Below are 14,281 nucleotides of genomic sequence, written 5' to 3' on the forward strand. Positions count from 1 at the left end.
CTCGCAGCAGGTATATTCATAGTTCCATTTTACAGATGAGGAAACTAAGACGCAGGGAAGTTATGTAACCTGCCCACGGTTGCACCTTTAACTAGTTGAGCTAAAGACTTTAGCTAAAAAGCTGAGACGCAACCGAAGCCGCTTTATGCTAAAGCCCTTGCCCTTATATTACGGAAGATGAATGCAAAATGAATGCCGCCTTAAATGAATGAGTCAGGAAGCCGCTCTCTGGCCGGTCCCTTTTCTACCAATGCGCGCGCGCGCACGCACACACACACATACACACACGCTCGCGTGCGCGCTCAAAATATATTTCTATGCCCCCTCGGAAGAACCCACTGGACTGCAAGCGGAAGAACTACAACTCCCAACAGCCACTGCACGCTTAAGCCTGTACACGCACCTTCGCACCAGGACGCCAGGCATCCGGCTCGCGCCACACTCGCTCACCGAACTACACTTCCCGGCTTTCCTTGCGCAGCCGTGACACTCTTTGGACCGCGAGTGCGGATCGGGGTTTCAACAGCTGCTTCTCTCTTCCTCGGACCCGGCCCTGGACCTGTCTCCAGACTCGAACACGGCTCCACCATGGAGGAGGCGGACCGAATTCTCATCCATTCCCTGCGCCAGGCCGGCACGTAAGGACACAGCCCCCGCCCACCCCGGAATGCCCACATCCGGGACTCCAAAACTCTGGACCCAGTCACCCGGGAACCTTAAAACCCCAGACCTTGACATCTAGGGCTCCAACTTCCAGAACCCTAAGACACCCCCCACCCACCCACCCACACAAATGCTCTCTGACATCAAGGACCTCCCAAACCCTTTGACCTCAACACTTGGTAAATCCCAGATTCCAAGACCCAGACATCTCCAAGGTTTAAAACCTTGGATCCTCAGCACCCAGGATCCTGAAATATGTGGTTCTTGACATCAATCCCCTGGGCCCCTGGTATTTAGAAAATCTAAGCCACCTGTATTTCGAGAACCAAGGAATTTAAACACCCAGGACCCTGGCACTCAAAACCCTGGGACTGGATACTTGGGAACCTTCAAATCCTGTTTTCCAACACCTGGGCTTTTAAAATTCCTGGACCCTAAAATCTGGCGACCTCAACACTTAGTGACCGTGACACACAGGACTTCTGCATTCAAGGGCTCTAAAAACCCAGGATGTCAACATCTAGGGAGCCTGATTTCTGGATTGCTTGAAACTAGAAGGTCTTGAAATCTGAAGATCTTGACATCTAGGGACCCTGACATTCAGAACTCCTGAAAACCTGAGCCTCGCAATATCTAGTCTCAAAACCCTAGTAGCTCAATACCTAGGGGCCCCTGACATGTGAGGAACATGATACCTGGGGATCCAGAAACACAGAGAGCATGCCATCTGGGTCCCTTGCCCTTCCTAGACCCTAGAAATGAGAGACTTTTAAGCATATGGCAATTTGAGATGATTTTTGAATTCAGATCCCTTCTATCCACCATTAGGACCCAAGGACTTCTCTGGTTCTTAGTTTTCCAAATGGAAGTCCCAGTCACCAACACCCAGGACCTGTCTGAACTGTGGCCATCCCCTCCGTTCACTCCCACCCCAATACTAAGGTGTCCAGAAGGCAGCATGGTCCAGCCTGATCCCAGTTTCCTGGCTGCTTCGGACCTGCCCTTTTATTTTTCAGGGCAGTTCCTCCAGATGTGCAGTCCCTGCGAGCCTTCACCACTGAGTTGGTCGTAGAAGCTGTGGTCCGCTGCCTGCGTGTGATCAACCCTGCCGTGGGCTCTGGCCTCAGCCCCCTGCTGCCTCTGGCCATGTCTGCCCGGTTCCGCCTGGCCATGAGCCTGGCTCAGGCTTGCATGGTGAGTGCCCTCCTCCCAATATGTACAGCCTCTTCCTTCCTCCTTCACAAAGTCACCAAGCTCCTTCGAAACCCTTGCCTGTCCTCTCTGCCATCTCCTCTTGTGGCTTAGCATTTATTAGTGGTTAAGGATGCTAACTCTATGCCTGAGTAGCTCAGACCCTCACTACACCACTTGCTAACAATGTGACCCTAACCCTTCTGGGCCTCAGTTTCCTTATTTGTGAAACCGAGATGATAAAAATAGAGTTGATAGGAGCATTATATGAGTTGATCCAGTTTGCCCTTGGCTCCCACATTTTACGCTTAGTACCAAGAATCCCCCCCCACTTCCATGGTATCCATTTATTATTTTTTAAAGATTTTATTTATTTATTCATGAGAGACACACAGAGAGAGAGAGGCAGAGACACAGGCAGAGGGAGAAGCAGGCTCCATGCACCGGGAGCCCGACGTGGGATTTGATCCCGGGTCTCCAGGATCACGCCCCGGGCCAAAGGCAGGCGCTAAATCGCTGCGCCACCCAGGGATCCCATATCCATTTATTAGTTCCAGAAAAAGGCTTGGCTTGGGTCGCATGTTCACTCCTAAATTAATCACTGTGTACTCTGACTGGCTCAGCCTGGATCACATAATCATCCCTATAGGACTCTGTGATTGACTCCTCCTTCAGGATAGTTTGGGAGTTGGGGGCCAGAGGGTTACTCAAAGGAAGAGAAGCTGGTTATATAAAACTGTATCTCTGCTGGGTTCCCCCTGTGGCAGCCACACACATCTTGCCTCTGCTGAGTATAATTCCCAAACTGTCTCTCTCATGGGTAAAGTGCCTTGTGATGAAGCACTCATGCCTCCCTCAGTACAGAGCAGTATTCCAGTTACTATGTCCAGGGGCTCTGAGTAATGTCATTTCTCTTGGCTTGCTAGCTCTGTCACATTGGGTCAGTCTCTTAACCTCTTTGAGCCTGTTTTGTCATGTGTAAAATGGGTATAAGAGTTGTACCTACCACATAGGTTTGCTATGAGGAGTAAGAATTAGTTAATATAGAAAACAGCTGGCTATAATATGCTTTGCAAAAGTGGTATCACTATTAGGGAGGCCCAATCTGGCTGCTTGCCTTCCAGCAACCTCTGGCTACATATTGAGTGTGTGAACCTGGCCAGTGGACCTAGGACATGACGGTAGAAGGACAGTAGAGTCACTGCAGTGAATGTTTCCATTTAGCCCCTGGGGACAGGGCGGTCAGGTTTCTTGAATTCGAATCTTGCTTGTGCAGTTTCTGTCTCTTAACAGCAGGCTGCGGAGCTCTGCCCATCCTTTAGCTCTCAGGTTTGGCTGAATCTCAGGGGTTCTTAGATTCTTCTCTCCGGGGCTCTCTTGGGGTGGCCTCGGGAGCCAGGCCTGTCCCCTGGCCTGGAGCTGTTTTCTTGAGGATGGCACTTCCTGAGCAAGAGGTTCTGTCCCCTTTGACAAGGAGAGTGCACACAGTGAGAGATGTTGAGAAGGGGCTGGGGGTCTGGTGTCCCCCAGCTCCCTATTTCTCTCTTCTCTCAGAGCTGCCTCCCAGTGGCTTTGGTGTTGACTCACTGGTTCTCTTTAATGTGGGGCAAAGAGCATGGCCAAAGCGTGCCTGCGATTGGCCCCAGAACCCTCATGTACACATCAGCAGGCAGAAAGGGTCTCTCATAATCCAACCAGGTGCTGCCCCTGTAGCCCACTCAGGCTTGGCACCACTGCCTTCTGTTGGCCGCCTCCTCATGTGGCCGCCTGCCTGCCACCACTTTCTGCCACTCAGCCACCTCCATATTTTGGTGTCTGTCACTTCATACACCTGACTTCTGGATTGAGTTTCTGTATCAGTCACAGTTCTTTGATTGCAGGTGTCAGAAAAAAACCAAAGTAAAGTAGCTCGAAAGCCAGTGGTTTTCACACTCTTTTGACGGTGACCGTCTGAAATAAATACCTCTTATGTTGTGACCTAATAGACGCGTGGGCACACACACACATACACACACAGATAATAATGAGTTTTGCTGAGTGGATTCCCCCCACCCTGTGCTGGGTATGGTGGTATAAACTTGCTTCATTCTCGTGGCCACTTTCTGAAGTAGGTACCATGGGTATCCCTTTACTTCAGATGAGGAAAAGTAAAGCACAGAGAAGTTTAGTGATTTGCCTGAGGTCACACAGCTGGTAAGAGGCAGAGCTTGGATTTGAATCCAGAAAATCTGCTCTCAGTGTCCATGCAGCCCCAGAGCGACAGCAACTCTGAATAGAAGAAAAAGGCTTTCTTTCTGGACCTGCTTCTTAGTCCCCACGCAGAACGCTGATGGGGCCTTTGAGCTCTGAAAACAGGCACATAGAGAAAGTCCTATCAGCCCCATTTTATAGCTAGGAAGCTGAGCTTCGGGTGGTGAAATAACCAGTTCAAGGCCTTAGCCAGTAAGTTAGTACAGGCTGGATTTCAATCCTGATCTTTTTACACCAAAGCCCATAAGTCTCTTCTTAAAAAAATTGTTTTGAGGAGGTCATTTTATTAGTCTGGGTCCAGTCTGGAGCCTGAAACTCCAGCAATAGTTGGAACGGGGACATCTAAATATAAAAAATTGTTAATTTGGTAAAAGGTGGCTAACTACTGAAAGGGTAAGAGAGAGCTCCCAGGTGTGATGGAAGGAGCATGATACTGGCGGAGTCTCACGCACCAAACCGTTCACCTGTTACCCTGCCTGTCTGCTGAAGGGGATGACTTTCATTGGTTTCCTGTGTTTCTTTCCAGGTTTTTTTTCTTTTAATGCAGATATAAGCAAATCTGAATATACTTATTTCCTCCTTTCTTTTTTCTTTTTTCCTTTTTTTCTTTCTATTAGATTTTGCCCAGTTTCTGGCCATAACCAACGGTTCATGACATATACTAAAGGTCCCCTCCACCTAACCTAATATCTGTATAGGATACATATAAACCATGAAGCAAGTCAAGAACATATTTCTTTGAAATAGTCTAAAACCCTTATATCAAAAATAGATCCACTTAGAGCATTGTATGTCATATGATTGGACATTGTATCCTTCCTCTTCATGGCATTTCGTACTCTGCTGTTTCCTGGTTGTTCTGCTCCAGAGAGCACGTCTGCATACTCTGCAGAGCCTGGAAAGGGAAGAGCAAAACCAAAAATCTGCTTCCTGGTTTGGAGCTGGGGAGAAAGGCCCTCTTCCGACTCTCAGAAGGGTCGACTTGAGGTCATCTGTGAACCGCATGAAGTTTGTTTTCAGAGCCTTTCCTTTCCCAGGTCTCTGCCCCTTTATATTTATTCTTTAGCAACTTTTTCATTACTTTGGCTGTTCTGTTGAGAAAAGGCTCTATAAGGAACCCATGCTCTGTTGTAAATTAGTAAAGCATGTCACGCGGAGGAAGAGGAAGAGAGGACAATGAACCTGTAGCCTTTTGAGGATAATTCGGACATTGTAGCACTTTGGTAGTTGGTAATTTTGCTTTATGGGAAGTCTACAAAATGCGGAAAATAGAGACTTGCTACCCATTCCTGTGTTTGTTTTATTTCTCTCTTTCTTACCTTTTTTAATCCCTCGTAACAGCTGCATTAAATGTATTAAATGTCCATTGTACATATGTACTGCAGTACGTGCATATGATATCCTGTGCTTGGACACTTAGGATTTTGCAAATAATGCTGTAATGAATAATCTTGTGTGTGTCTGTCCTCTTGAATTGTTAGAGGGATGGTTTGACAGCTCCTCAAGGTAGGATTGCTAGGTGGAAGGGTAAAAGCATATATTGTTTTGTCGGACTTTGCCCAATTGCCCTCACTGGGCTTTGTTTCATTTCTGCCTTCCCAACGGCAGTGTGGGAGAGAGCACCTGTTTCCCCACAGCCTGGCCCACTGATCTGTGCCCCTTCAGTAGATGAGGAATGATAGCTCAGTATAGTTTTTCTCCCCAGCTTTCTGTTAAGATTTTGCTCCATTCTTTTCTCTGTATATAAATGCATGCACACACACTTTTTTGCAAACCATTTGAAAGTGGCAGACAGCATGATACTTCATACATATAATTTTCAGCATGCCTGTCCTAAGTAGCAGGACTTTTGCCAGCATAAGCACGATATCGTGATCACACCCATGAAATTTAATATGTATGTTAACAATCGATACTATATATTAGAATAATAGTGTCTAATATCTAGTGCATGGTGGAATTTCCCCGGTTTTTCAAAAAATATCCTCTATTGCTTTTTTTTTGAACTGTAGCATCTAATCAAGGATCACACATTTGATTTCACTGTTACCTCTTTAATCTTTTGTATCCAACAGTCCTCCTTCGTTTTTGTTTCTTTGTTTCCTTTGTGATGACAAATGTTTTCTAAGAGTCTTGGCTGGTTGTCGCCTGGCACAGCCTATGCTTTGAGTTGGTCACAGTGTTTTCTGATGATCAGATTCAGGTTTGGGGCAGCGGCACTGCCCAAGCGATGGTATCTCCCTCCCAGCATGCACCTGAACGGGACAGACGTCAGGTTGTCCTGGGTCAGTGACGTTTGTGTGAGATCTCTTGGTGTGCTTTCAATTTGTGTCTGTCTCATAAGCCAGGTTGGACATATTTGCCTAGGTTTAAGGGCCATTTTCATTTCTTTTTCTGTGAACTGCCTGCTCCTATCTTTTGCCTACTTTTTTCTTGCATTGCTGGTCTCTTTTGCTTGTTTGATTTTTATTTTAATTTTATTTATTGTTATTTTAAAGATTTTATTTACTCATTCATGAGAGACACAGAGAGAGGCAGAGACATAGACAGAGGGAGAAGCAGACTCCCCGCGGGGAGCTCAATGCAGGACTCAATCCTGGGATCATGACCTGAGCCAAAGGCAGATGCTCAACCACTGAGCCACCCAGGGGCCCCACTTGTTTGATTTTTAGATGCTCTTCAAATATGAAGTAGATTTACTCTCTGCCTGTGATGGGAACTCCAAATATTTTTTTTCTAGCTTGTCATCACTCTTATGGTTTTGGTAATTGTATTCTTGAACATTTCTGTTTCTTTCCATGGGTTCAGAAATACTCCTCCTTTATGGCCTCTGGATTTAGGGTCATAGTTAGAAAGGCTGGAGCCTTAATCTTATTTCTTGCTCTCTGTAGCATTGACTATAATCACTCTGTGGCTCCCCTCAGAGGCCTGGAGTCCTTGTGGAGCCAAGGTGGAGTTGAGAGGGTGGTGGTTGGCAAGAGAGTGGGAGCATTTGTGGTCTAGGCCCAGAGCTCCCAGGACAGGAGGGTTCTGCCTGCCTGATAGAGGCTACCCCCCAACCCCCAGGACCTGGGCTATCCCCTGGAGCTTGGCTATCAGAACTTCCTCTACCCCAGTGAGCCTGATCTCCGGGACCTGCTTCTCTTCTTGGCTGAGCGTCTGCCCTCTGATGCCTCTGAGGATGCAGATCAGCCTGCAGGTATGGTCTGCCCAGGGTACGGTGGGTGTGGGGTGAAGGAGAGCATGGCATTCCTGGGTGTTATAGGGGCTGGGGGAGGTGGAGGTGGTAAAAACGTTGACCAGGGCTGGGGTCAGGGATGTATCTTTGGGAGACCTGGGTGGGAGGGGAGGATTGGGTCTAGGGGAGGGGGGCAGGGCAGGGCAGGCGGAAGGGGGCCTGGGCTTGGGCTGCCTCAGGTGGTGGGGGGAGTTGGTGTTGGGTGCTGGGTGCTGGGAGGGGCTTCTCTGCCTTACTTCCTCCTCGCTCCCCCTCCTCCTCCCCACTCCAACCACACTAGCCTTCTTGGTGCTTCTCAGACATTCCAGGTTTGCTCCAGCCTCAGGGCCTTTGTATTTGCCAGATTATTCTTCCCCTAGATATGTTCTTGGTCCACCTTCTTACCTTTTACAGATTCTATTCACATGTCACCTCTGGGAGGCCTTACTGAGACCGCCTTGTTTAAAATTACATGCTCCTCTCAATAGTCTTTACCCTCCTCTTGGATCATCACCTGATAGTTTTTCTGTATTGTACTTTTGACTTTAATCATGTTCTCCTTTACCAGCATCCTGGCAACGTGGGGGCAGGGCAAGTTATCAGTCTGCTCACCAAAGTATTCTGAGAGTCTAGAACAGTGACTGGCACATAGTAGGTGCTCAGCAAGTGTTTGTTGACTGGCCGGGTGTGAGAAGGATAGCTAGATAGAGATGCATCTCTGGGGGGTAGGGGTCAGGGAGCCATGGCTGCTTTCCCAGGGTATGCATTTTGGGAATTGTGGCACTGTCACCTGGTTGACACTCCTTCCCCATCCCCTATAGGTGACTCAGCTATCCTTCTCCGGGCCATTGGCAGCCAGATCCGGGACCAGATGGCCCTGCCCTGGGTCCCACCCCTCCTTCGCACTCCCAAGCTGCAGCACCTCCAGGTGGGACCCCCTAGCTCACATCGATGTTGCTTGGCCCCACCTTGGCCCCATGCTCGGGTTTTTAGCCTCCCTCCCACCACCAGTGCCCTCCCCTCCCCCTGCCACAGTTCATCAGGGAGGCTCTGATTCTGCTCTCCCACCAGGGCTCAGCCTCCCAGAAGCCTTTCCACACCACCAGGCTGGTCATGCCTGAGTTGAGTTCCAGAGGAGGTACGGGTGAGGCTGTGCGGGAAGGCCGGGAGCAGGGGGAGAAGTAGGCCCGAACCACCGCCCCCTCCCCAGCCAGCTGACTCTGTTCCTGCCTCTAGAGCCCCGGGAGTTCCAGGCAAGTCCTCTGCTGCTTCCAGCCCCCACCCAGGTGCCCCAGCCTGCTGGGAGGGTGGCCTCACTCCTCGAATGTCATGCCATCCAGCTCTGCCAACACAGGGGCCGGGACCGCCCCGGGGATGAGGACTGGGTCCAACGGGCACCCCGCCATCCCACCCAGGTACCGCCCAATGCTTGGCTCTCTGCTGCCAAGGCCCTTGCTTACAGAAATGCCCCTGTTTCAGCTTCCCTTGGTTCTCTGTTCCCCCTGCCCTCACTTTCTCCCTCATCGTCTCCTCTCTGCCTCCTTCACCTGGCTCTTCCCTGAGAGAACCCTGGAGTTAGAAAGACTGTGGACTTCCGACAAGTCACTATCCCGCACTCCCTCCAGAGCCTCAGTTTCCCTTCCTGAGACTTGGGAGGTGATAGTACCCTCCCCTCAGGCTAGCACTGAACCAAAGGCAGGTTCTTAGCAACCAGCGTGCTCAGGATTTGCATACTTCTTCCCTGTTTCTGTTGCCTTCTTCCCACCCCAGAGCCTCTCATTCTTTCTCTGTCTCTGCCACTGTCACCGATGCTTATTTTTTCTGTCCCCGGGTCCCTGCACTGTCTCTTCTGGTCATTATCTTTCTTGTCCTTTGGCTGTGCTGCCCCTCCTTCCTGCCCCTCTGTCTCCTCATTCCTCTGCTGGGTGTTTCCCTGTCCTATTTGTTCACCTCTGTCACTGTCTCTTCTTTCTTTCTTTCTTTCTTTTTTTTTTTTGAAAGATTTTATTTATTTATTCATGAGACACACAGAGAGAAAGAGAGGCAGAGACACAGGCAGAGGGAGAAGCAGGCTCCATGCAGGGAGCCCAACGTGGGACTCGATCCCGGGTCTCCAGGATCACACCCTGGGGTGAAGGCGGTGCTAAACTGCTGAGCCACCTGGGCTGCCCCCTGTCTCTTCTTTCTGCCCCAGCTTCCCCCACTGCCATTTGTTCCATCTTTACTCCGCCTGTCTTTTTTTAAGCTTGTAGAAATTTTCAAACACAGAAATAGAATGTTCCAGTGAATCCTGTGTGTCCATTATCCACCTTCAACTATGAGCAGGTCACCAGTCTTTCTTCATCTGTTCTCCCCTAAGTGTTTCTCAGTATTATTTTGAAGCAGGTCCCAATATGCATGACACTTCAGCTCTAAATACTGAGACAGACATCTCTTAACTCAGAAGGGTATTGACTTTTTAAGGTAACCCGTGGGTCATTTTCATACCTACTACCATTAGCAGTGATCTCTTAATACTGTCACTGAGTTCATAGTCATATTTCCCTAGTTGTCTCGAAACTCCGTTTCCCATCCCCCATCTTGATTTAACTCTGCTTCCATTACTCCTTTGCCCAGCACCTCTGACTCTCCATTTCTGTTCCATCCCCATGTAGCCTTTCAGTGTGGCCCTCTGATTTGGGGGGTTGCTGATTGCTGCTTCTCTCCCTTGCCTCAGCCACCTCCAGTGTGGGGAGCGAGTGGGTGGAGAGAAGCATGGCTGTGAGGAGGGGACCCTGTCCTTGGGGAGCTCCCAGACCGGTGGGTCAGGAGAGGGGGACTGGGCCCCTTGGTGGGAGGGGTTGAAGGGTGGGTGTGACCATGTGGTGGCACTTTGTCAGGCAGCTCCCTGGAGGAGGCAGGGCCTCAGGTGCCTAGCAGGCCTCTACACCTTCCCGTTTGCCCTGCCTTCTGTTTCCAGGAAGATACACGGGCTCAGCGGCAGCGGCTGCAGAAGCACTTGGCCGAGCATCTCCACCAGGCCTGGGGCCGACTGGGGGCTCCGCCACAGGCCCGAGACCTGGGAGAGCTGCTGCAGGCCTGGGGTGCTGCAGCCAGGATGGGTGCCTCCAAGGGCTCCCGCTTCACACACTCAGAGAAGTTCACCTTCCATCCAGTGAGTGGGTCTGAATGGACCTGGGTGTGCTGACAGGGCCAAGGCAGGCTTGCAGGGTTGCTTTCTGTATAGACAACACACTTGATCCACACAGGTTCCTGTGTTCCCACTGGGCATGCCCTTTGTGAGCTGGTGGGTGGGGGGTGTCCCTGGTTTCTCAGGGGCTTCGGTGGAGCAAGGGTGGAGGGGTGGGAGCCACATAAGGGTGTGCGAACCCTAGCTTCCCTTAGACAGTTTCCTCTGGACTTAGCTTCTCTCCTTGATCTAGAGGGGCCCTCATCCTCCCCGTGGGCAGGAGCTGTGCCAGGATCAGGGAGGTTTCTTTATGAGCAAATATGTCTAGCCTGAGGTTTCAGAGAGTGCCCGGGTCCTCATAAACCCAGTCTGACAGCTGTCAGCGGTTGAGTGGATGTGAGGACGGTGCTGGAAGGGCACTTGGGTGCTGAGGCTGGGTGGGGTGGGGCAGGGCAGGGCAGGGCCTTCTCCGACAGCCAGGATACTCCCTTCTCATTCCCGCAGGAGCCCGAGGTCCAGGCAGCTCAGGTGTCTGATATGCCAGTCACCTCCCAGCAGCCTGAACAAGTAAGTGGAGCAGTGGGGGGAGGCTCTGGGCCTTCACCTGTCTCATGGGCCTGACACCCCGACCCCAACTGGCCTGTGCCTCTCAGGACACAAGGGCAGCTCAGGAGCAGGAGCTGGAGTCTCTTCGGGAACAGCTGGAGGGAGTGAACCGCAACATTGAAGAGGTTGAAGCCAACATGAAGACCCTGGGAATCAGCCTCATGCAGGTGGGAGGTGGGGAGGAGAGGGGCTGCCCACCTGGGGTTGGGTCACAGTGGGGCCTAGAGGGCCTTGCAGAGCCTGAGAAGACCTTGTAGAGGTCTGCCGATGTCAGGAGGGTTCAGAGGCAACCCTGGGGACCCGTGGGCTCTCATGGGTTTAGGAGAATAAGTGGAAGTGAGAGGGGGATGTAGAGTGAGTGGGTTCAGACCTGTGGGGGTCAGGGGCACCCGTGGGCATCGGTCAGGCTATGTGGGTGTCTATGAGAATCAGGAGGGGTGTGAGCATCTGTGTCAGTATGATGTATCTGTATGGGCAGGGGCTTGAGGGCCGGGTCAGGGCTTCTGGGGTTGGGGGTGTCATTTTGTGGAGGTAGAGGGATCAGAGGGATCAGAGGGGCCTGTGGATGTCTGTCACTGCTTACAGGTTTCCGTCACTATCAGGAGGGGTCAAGGGGCTGACAGAGGGTAGAGGGGTGTGTTGTCATCTGTGGGGGCTCAGGCTAGGCTAGGGCTTTCCAGGCTCAGTGGGGGCTAGAGGGCTTTAGAGGGCTTTGGTTGTGTGGCTGAGCTACTCCGCTGACGGGAGTGGGGGGCTCATGGGGTGCCAGGTGGAGACGGAGTGTCGGCAGAGTGAGCTCAGCACAGCAGAGCGTGAGCAGGCCCTGCGCTTGAAGAGCCGGGCAGTGGAGCTGCTTCCCGACGGGACTGCCAACCTCGCCAAGCTGCAGGTGGGGTTGGCACCATGGTTAGGTGGGAGGGCTGGAGTTGGAAGAGTCCATCCGGTGTGACACACATCCCCTACTGCCATCCCCAGCTTGTGGTAGAGAGTAGTGCCCAGCGGGTCATCCACTTGGCGGGTCAGTGGGAAAAGCACCGGGTCCCTCTTCTGGCTGAGTACCGCCACCTCCGAAAGCTCCAGGATTGCAGAGAGGTAGGTTGTGAGGTCCTGGGCTGTGGGTGGGGCAGGTTCAGTCCCTCCCTAGGTGCTCATCCTTGTGCTCTGCTCACTATCCCTCTACCCATGGGGTCCTGGTAGCTGGAATCTTCTCGACGGCTGGCAGAGATCCAGGAGCTGCACCAGAGTGTTCGAGCAGCTGCCGAAGAGGCCCGTAGGAAGGAAGAGGTCTATAAGCAGCTGGTAAGGCTGGTGCGGGGGCCCTGGGTAGCCTGGAGTGGGTGAGGAGTGGGTCCCAGTGGAGTGGGTGGGGTGTAGGTCCCAGGGGAGTGTCTGCTATGTTCCGTCTAGGTGTCAGAGCTGGAGACCCTGCCAAGAGATGTGTCCCGGCTGGCCTATACCCAGCGCATCCTGGAGATTGTGGGCAACATCCGGAAGCAGAAGGAAGAGATCACTAAGGTACATCATTGCAGCTGTGGAAGGTTGGGGCAGATGCATGTAGCATGGCCACACGGGGACTTCACATTCTCTGAAAGGCAGAGCTATCTAGCCACACCCCAACATAGAACACTCCTATCCCGTCTGCTCCAGCCACACCTGATGCAGTGGCGCAGTGACATCTGGGTGTGAGCACATGCACACAAATGCCTGCAGCCGGCTGGCCAGCCTGTGCCAAACATGGGCTCATGGCCACCCTGTACTCTGCCAGATTTTATCAGATACAAAAGAGCTTCAGAAGGAAATCAACTCCCTGTCTGGGAAGCTGGATCGGACATTTGCTGTAACTGATGAGCTCGTGTTCAAGGTATGGGTCAGGCTGGGCTGGGTGGAGGGGTGGGGTGGGGCTGGGCTGCTGCCTGTCTGTCTGCTTACAGGTTGGCTTGGGCCCAAGCCCTGTGTGAGCCCTGTAGGTATGCTGCTGCTCCAGCCTGGCTGTGTGCCACAGAGGATGATTAGGGGAGTGGGAGAGGGTGGCCTTGTGGGGTCCTGGAGGTGGTATGTGTTGGAAACGTGGGGGAAGCCCACTGATCCCTTCTGTCTGATCAGGATGCCAAGAAGGATGATGCCGTTCGGAAGGCATACAAGTATCTAGCTGCCTTGCATGAGGTGAGTGGAGTAGTGTCCAGGGGGGCTGGCCGGGGTGGGGCATGGTGGGGGTGCAAGCCTTCTGCTCCTGCCATCCATAGAACTGCAGCCAGCTCATCCAGACCATCGAGGATACAGGCACAATCATGCGGGAAGTTCGAGATCTTGAGGAACAGGTGAGGCCCGTGGGTAGGAGGAAAAACCAAGGCAGGCCAGTGGACAGCACCCCTGGTTCACACCAAGAGAGGCTGTGGGAGCAGACACAGCCCACGGCTGGACTCTTGGCCTTACCCCTTAGTAGCTGTGTGTGTGTGTGTAAACTGTCACTGGCTAGCAGCCTGCTCTGAGCCCTGGCTCCCATCCCAAAGGCTCTCTCGCCTGCCTCCTGGGGCCATCGGCAGAGGCCTCAGCTTGAGTATGTGTCGGCTCATCCTGCCATGTAGCAAATGATGCTTTAGGCAAATAGATGACACACGCAAAGGCCCAATGGTGGTGGGACACAGCAGGCTGTTGCGGGAGGAGGTGGGGGAGGGGCACGGGAGGGCCTTCAGCAGCCTTAATGGAGAGGGGAGGTGGGAGCAGGGTAAGGCCCCCCTCACCTCACACTAAAGACATGTGATTCACGTTGCCTTAGATTGAGATGGAGATGGGGAAGAAGACGCTCAGCAATCTGGAGAAGATCCGCGAGGACTACCGAGCCCTCCGCCAGGAGAATGCTGGCCTCCTCGGGCGGGTCCGGGATGCCTGAGGAGCCCCCAGCACCTGTCTGCTCCCAGCCTGGCCTCCAGTGGGGAGTTGAGATGTTGGGGGCGATAGCCAAGGGCTTGCCCTAGCCATTCCCTCTGGTGGCTGCGCAGCTCCTCTTGCTACGGCCTTGGCCCCAGACCCCTGCCCACCTGACCCCCACCCTTATCTAGGGTGATCATCTAGAGCATGGAAACTCAGCTGCAGTTTATTGGAGAGGGTACCGGGGTTAAGACCTTGGATCCCAAATAAATGAAGGGCTCTGTCTGCAGTCTAAGCAGAGGCATGGATGGGGACAC

At 52.3% G+C, this 14,281-nt stretch overlaps 1 protein-coding gene across 2 annotated transcripts; it reads left to right on the forward strand.

The window, feature by feature from the left end:
• Positions 1–381: 381 nt before the first annotated feature.
• Positions 382–14,253, forward strand: CCDC22 (coiled-coil domain containing 22). Of its 2 annotated transcripts, none has more exons than XM_038587442.1 (17): positions 382–638; positions 1,680–1,857; positions 7,171–7,303; positions 8,143–8,249; positions 8,393–8,465; positions 8,558–8,736; positions 10,281–10,475; positions 10,995–11,057; positions 11,144–11,263; positions 11,866–11,985; positions 12,072–12,188; positions 12,294–12,395; positions 12,504–12,611; positions 12,862–12,957; positions 13,200–13,259; positions 13,340–13,414; positions 13,873–14,253. In XM_038587442.1, exons 1-17 carry the CDS (start codon positions 589–591, stop codon positions 13,984–13,986), a joined length of 1,890 nt encoding a protein of 629 aa, XP_038443370.1. In that variant the 5' UTR covers positions 382–588; the 3' UTR covers positions 13,987–14,253. The 2 variants fall into 2 exon arrangements, with proteins under 2 accessions (XP_038443370.1, XP_038443371.1); XM_038587443.1 differs by having other exon boundaries at positions 383–638; positions 8,393–8,459.
• The last annotated feature ends 28 nt before the right edge of the window (positions 14,254–14,281 follow it).

The sequence above is a fragment of the Canis lupus genome, chromosome X (assembly GCF_011100685.1).
Source record: "Canis lupus familiaris isolate Mischka breed German Shepherd chromosome X, alternate assembly UU_Cfam_GSD_1.0, whole genome shotgun sequence".
Classification (NCBI taxonomy): Eukaryota; Metazoa; Chordata; class Mammalia; order Carnivora; family Canidae; genus Canis; species Canis lupus.

Excerpts from the sequence above, each read along its gene's own strand:
- CCDC22 (XM_038587442.1), top strand. The coding sequence starts at position 589 with ATGGAGGAGGCGGACCGAATTCTCATCCATTCCCTGCGCCAGGCCGGC. Across the intron at positions 639-1,679 it reads TCCCTGCGCCAGGCCGGCAC|GGCAGTTCCTCCAGATGTGC; the intron begins GTAAGGACACAG and ends TTTATTTTTCAG. Across the intron at positions 11,058-11,143 it reads CCTCCCAGCAGCCTGAACAA|GACACAAGGGCAGCTCAGGA; the intron begins GTAAGTGGAGCA and ends TGTGCCTCTCAG.